Source organism: Macaca nemestrina, chromosome 1 (genome assembly GCF_043159975.1).
Source record: "Macaca nemestrina isolate mMacNem1 chromosome 1, mMacNem.hap1, whole genome shotgun sequence".
In the NCBI taxonomy this organism is placed as follows: Eukaryota; Metazoa; Chordata; class Mammalia; order Primates; family Cercopithecidae; genus Macaca; species Macaca nemestrina.
Genome location: NC_092125.1, coordinates 181,779,342 through 181,782,402, shown reverse-complemented (window position 1 = coordinate 181,782,402; position 3,061 = coordinate 181,779,342). Strand labels below are relative to the sequence as shown.

At 43.7% G+C, this 3,061-nt stretch overlaps 1 protein-coding gene across 1 annotated transcript; it reads right to left on the bottom strand.

Annotated features, from left to right (window-relative positions):
* Window positions 1-1,696: 1,696 nt before the first annotated feature.
* On the bottom strand, window positions 1,697-2,195 carry LOC105495040 (tubulin-specific chaperone A). The gene has a single exon (XM_011764173.3). It carries the CDS (start codon window positions 2,158-2,160, stop codon window positions 1,834-1,836), a length of 327 nt encoding a protein of 108 aa, XP_011762475.1. The 5' UTR covers window positions 2,161-2,195; the 3' UTR covers window positions 1,697-1,833.
* Window positions 2,196-3,061: the final 866 nt, after the last annotated feature.

Here is a 3,061-nt window from a genome sequence, read left to right as displayed (position 1 = left end):
GAGCAATGTAAAATGTGACGGAAATACAAACATAAATGAAAGCTAAAAAGCAGCCGAAATTAATAAGATGCACTATACTGACACCATGGGGTAAGAGATCCTAGCTCATGCATATGAATGAATGGAGAAAGACTTGAAGCAGGGAGATGTGTTGGTAGTTACTGTATCTTCGAGGTTTTCGAGACCTCTTCTGAGTTCCAAATGCAAGGAATACAACCATGAACAAAATAAAACTTGCCTTAGGCTGGGCGTGGTAGCTCACACCTATAATCCCAGTACTTTGGAAGGCCGAAGCGGGAGGATTGCTTGAGCCCGGGAATTTGGTACCAGCCTGGGCAACATGGTGAGACCCCCGTCTCTACAAAATTCTTTTTTTAATTTAGCCAGGGGGGGTGGTGGTGCGTGCATGTGGTCCCAGCTACTCAGGAGGCTGAGACGGGAGGAACGCTTGAGTCCGGGAGGTCGAGGCTGCAGTGAGCCATGATTGCACCACTGCACTCCAGCCTCATTGACACAGTGAGACCCTGTCTAAACAACAACAACAAAAATTTTAAGCCTTGCCTTCGTGGAGCTTGCATTCTAATGGGAAGGAACAGTAAAATATGTCAACTAAAGAAAATCAGGCTTTTAAATAATTCAAGTTAGCTTTCTTCAGAAGTCTTACTGAGGACTGCCACCTGGGAGAGTCAGAGAGTTTTTTAGACTGCTCCAAAGCAGTGTTTCAGCCCGCAGCTTATATACAGGTGGTGGCCGCTCTGCATGTGCTTGGAAGTTAAATCAAATGTGCTTAGAAGGGCTGTGGTGGTGGCTCGGGCCTGTAATCCCAGTGCTTAAGGAGGCTGAGGCAGAAAGATTGCTTGAGGCCAGGCGTTTACAACCAGCCTGTGTAACATATCAAGACTCTGTCTCCACACACATAAAAAAAAAAAAAGGCGTAGTAGAACATGTCTGTAGTCCTAGCTACGGGAGAGGCAGAGGTAAAAGGATTGCTGGAACCCCTGAGTTTGAGGTTACAGTGAGCTATGATTGTGCCACTGCATTCTAGCCTGGCATTCTAGTCTAGCATTCTTGCTGTAACAGAGCAAGACCTTGTCTCTAATAAAAAAGAAAAAAATGTACTCAGGAGTTACACTAGAGCAAAATCTCACGAAGGTTTGGGTGGAAGAGAACACTTGTTTATAGATTATGGAGGCATAGTCATTAATCCTGTCAGACATGTACAGGAAGAGGCAAGGTCGAGGATCGTTGGATTTATCTTTTCTAAAAATGCAGTAATTCAGGCAAGAGACATGGGAACTTGTGCTCTATCCTACTTATCTTCAGGGTATTCTGGAGGGCTGTGCATAGTCACTGTCTGAGGCTGTGAAATTCTGCTGGCCAGAGAGTTTGTGAAATTCTGCTGGTAAACAGAATGAGCAGACATGGCTTCTTATGTTTGCTACTTTGTCTCACATGTCCAAAAAACAATAAATGCAATGAAGACAAATTGTATGGGATAGGAAGATAAGGAGCTAGGGAGGAAGGGTACAATGATTTAGGTAGAAAATGATGCAACCTAAACTGGAGCAGTAGATGAGGTAAATTGAAAAATACTGTTCAAATATCCCAGTTTGTTTCCATACATCTCTTCAAGAACTTACCAGTTTTTATTTATTTTTTTTTTAGATGTATTCATTTATTTGACATATTAAATTAGACAAAGAAATACACACGTAACCAGATAAAAGCAATCACATTCTCACACTACTTGAACACACAGCAGTGGTCAAAAATAATGGATTGTAAAATGGACCCCAGGATTCAATGCAAAAACCACCCCATAAAAGAAAAGTTTCAGGCTTCTAACTTCACTGAATCCAGTACTAAACGTGCTTCTTTATATTCCTCAGTTTCTTCCAAGTCTTTTTCACATTCTAATATCTGTTGAAGATCCAAATATGCGGCTTCCAACCTGCGCTGGCAATCTGGGATCATCATCCGGGATTCTTGTAGGATCTCTACCTGCTTTTTAATGTCATAATTTTCACCATCTTCAGCTCTCATTTTTTCAATCTTTTCTTCCTGTTGTTTTGCCTCTTTTTCATACATCACTTTTTCTTTGACCAACCGCTTCACCATGCCGGTCTTGATCTTGATCTGTCTCACGCGAGGTTCGGCCATGGTCCCTAGAGCGCCGCGGGTAGGAGGGGCGAAGAACCGGGCAAGAACTTACCAGTTTTTAAACTAAGCAACTCCACTAGACTTCCCTTCTTCAGAGCAGGAGGTTGTTGTTGGTTTTGTTTGTTCGTTTAGAGATGAGTTCTCACTATGTCTATCCAGGCTGGTCTCAAACTCCTGGCCTTAAGCCATCCTCCCACCTCAGCCTCCCAAATCACTGGGATTACTATAGGCATAAACTACTGCATCTAGTTCACAGCAGTGGTTTTTAATTAAATTTTTCTAACTAGATACAAAGGTGGGCTGGATCCAATGGCGTGTGTCTGTAGTCCCAGCACTTTGGGAGGCCGAGGAAGATGGATGGCTTGAGCCCAGGAGTTTGAGACCAGTGAACATAGAGAAAACCCATCTCCACAAAAAATACAAAGAATTAACTGGGTGTAGTGATGCATGCTTATAGTCCCAGCTACTTGAAAGGCTGAGGTGGGAGGATCACCTGAGCCCAGCAGGTCAAGGCTGCAGCAAGCCATGATCATGCCACTGCACTCCAGCCTGGGTGATAGAGTGAGACCCTGTCTCAAAAAAAAAAAAAAAAAAGACAAAGATTGCATCCTGAAGTGTGAGCTGCTTTATAAAGAAGTCTCTGGCGGAGGTTGCAGTGAGCCAAGATTGCACCACTGCACTCCAGCCTGGGCGACAGAGCAAGTCGCTGTCTCAAAAAAAAAAGTCTCTTTGTGGTGGCGGGCGCCTGTAATCCCAGCTACTCAGGAGGCTGAGCCAGAGCATTGCTTGAACCCGGAAAGTGGAGATTGCAGTGAGTGGAAATTGTGCTACTGCACTCCAGGCTGGGCAACGGAGTGAGACTCTGTCTCAAAATAAAAAATAAAAATAAAAATAAAAGTCT

Coding starts and splice junctions, on each gene's coding strand:
- LOC105495040 (XM_011764173.3), bottom strand. CDS start 2,160: ATGGCCGAACCTCGCGTGAGACAGATCAAGATCAAGACCGGCATGGTG.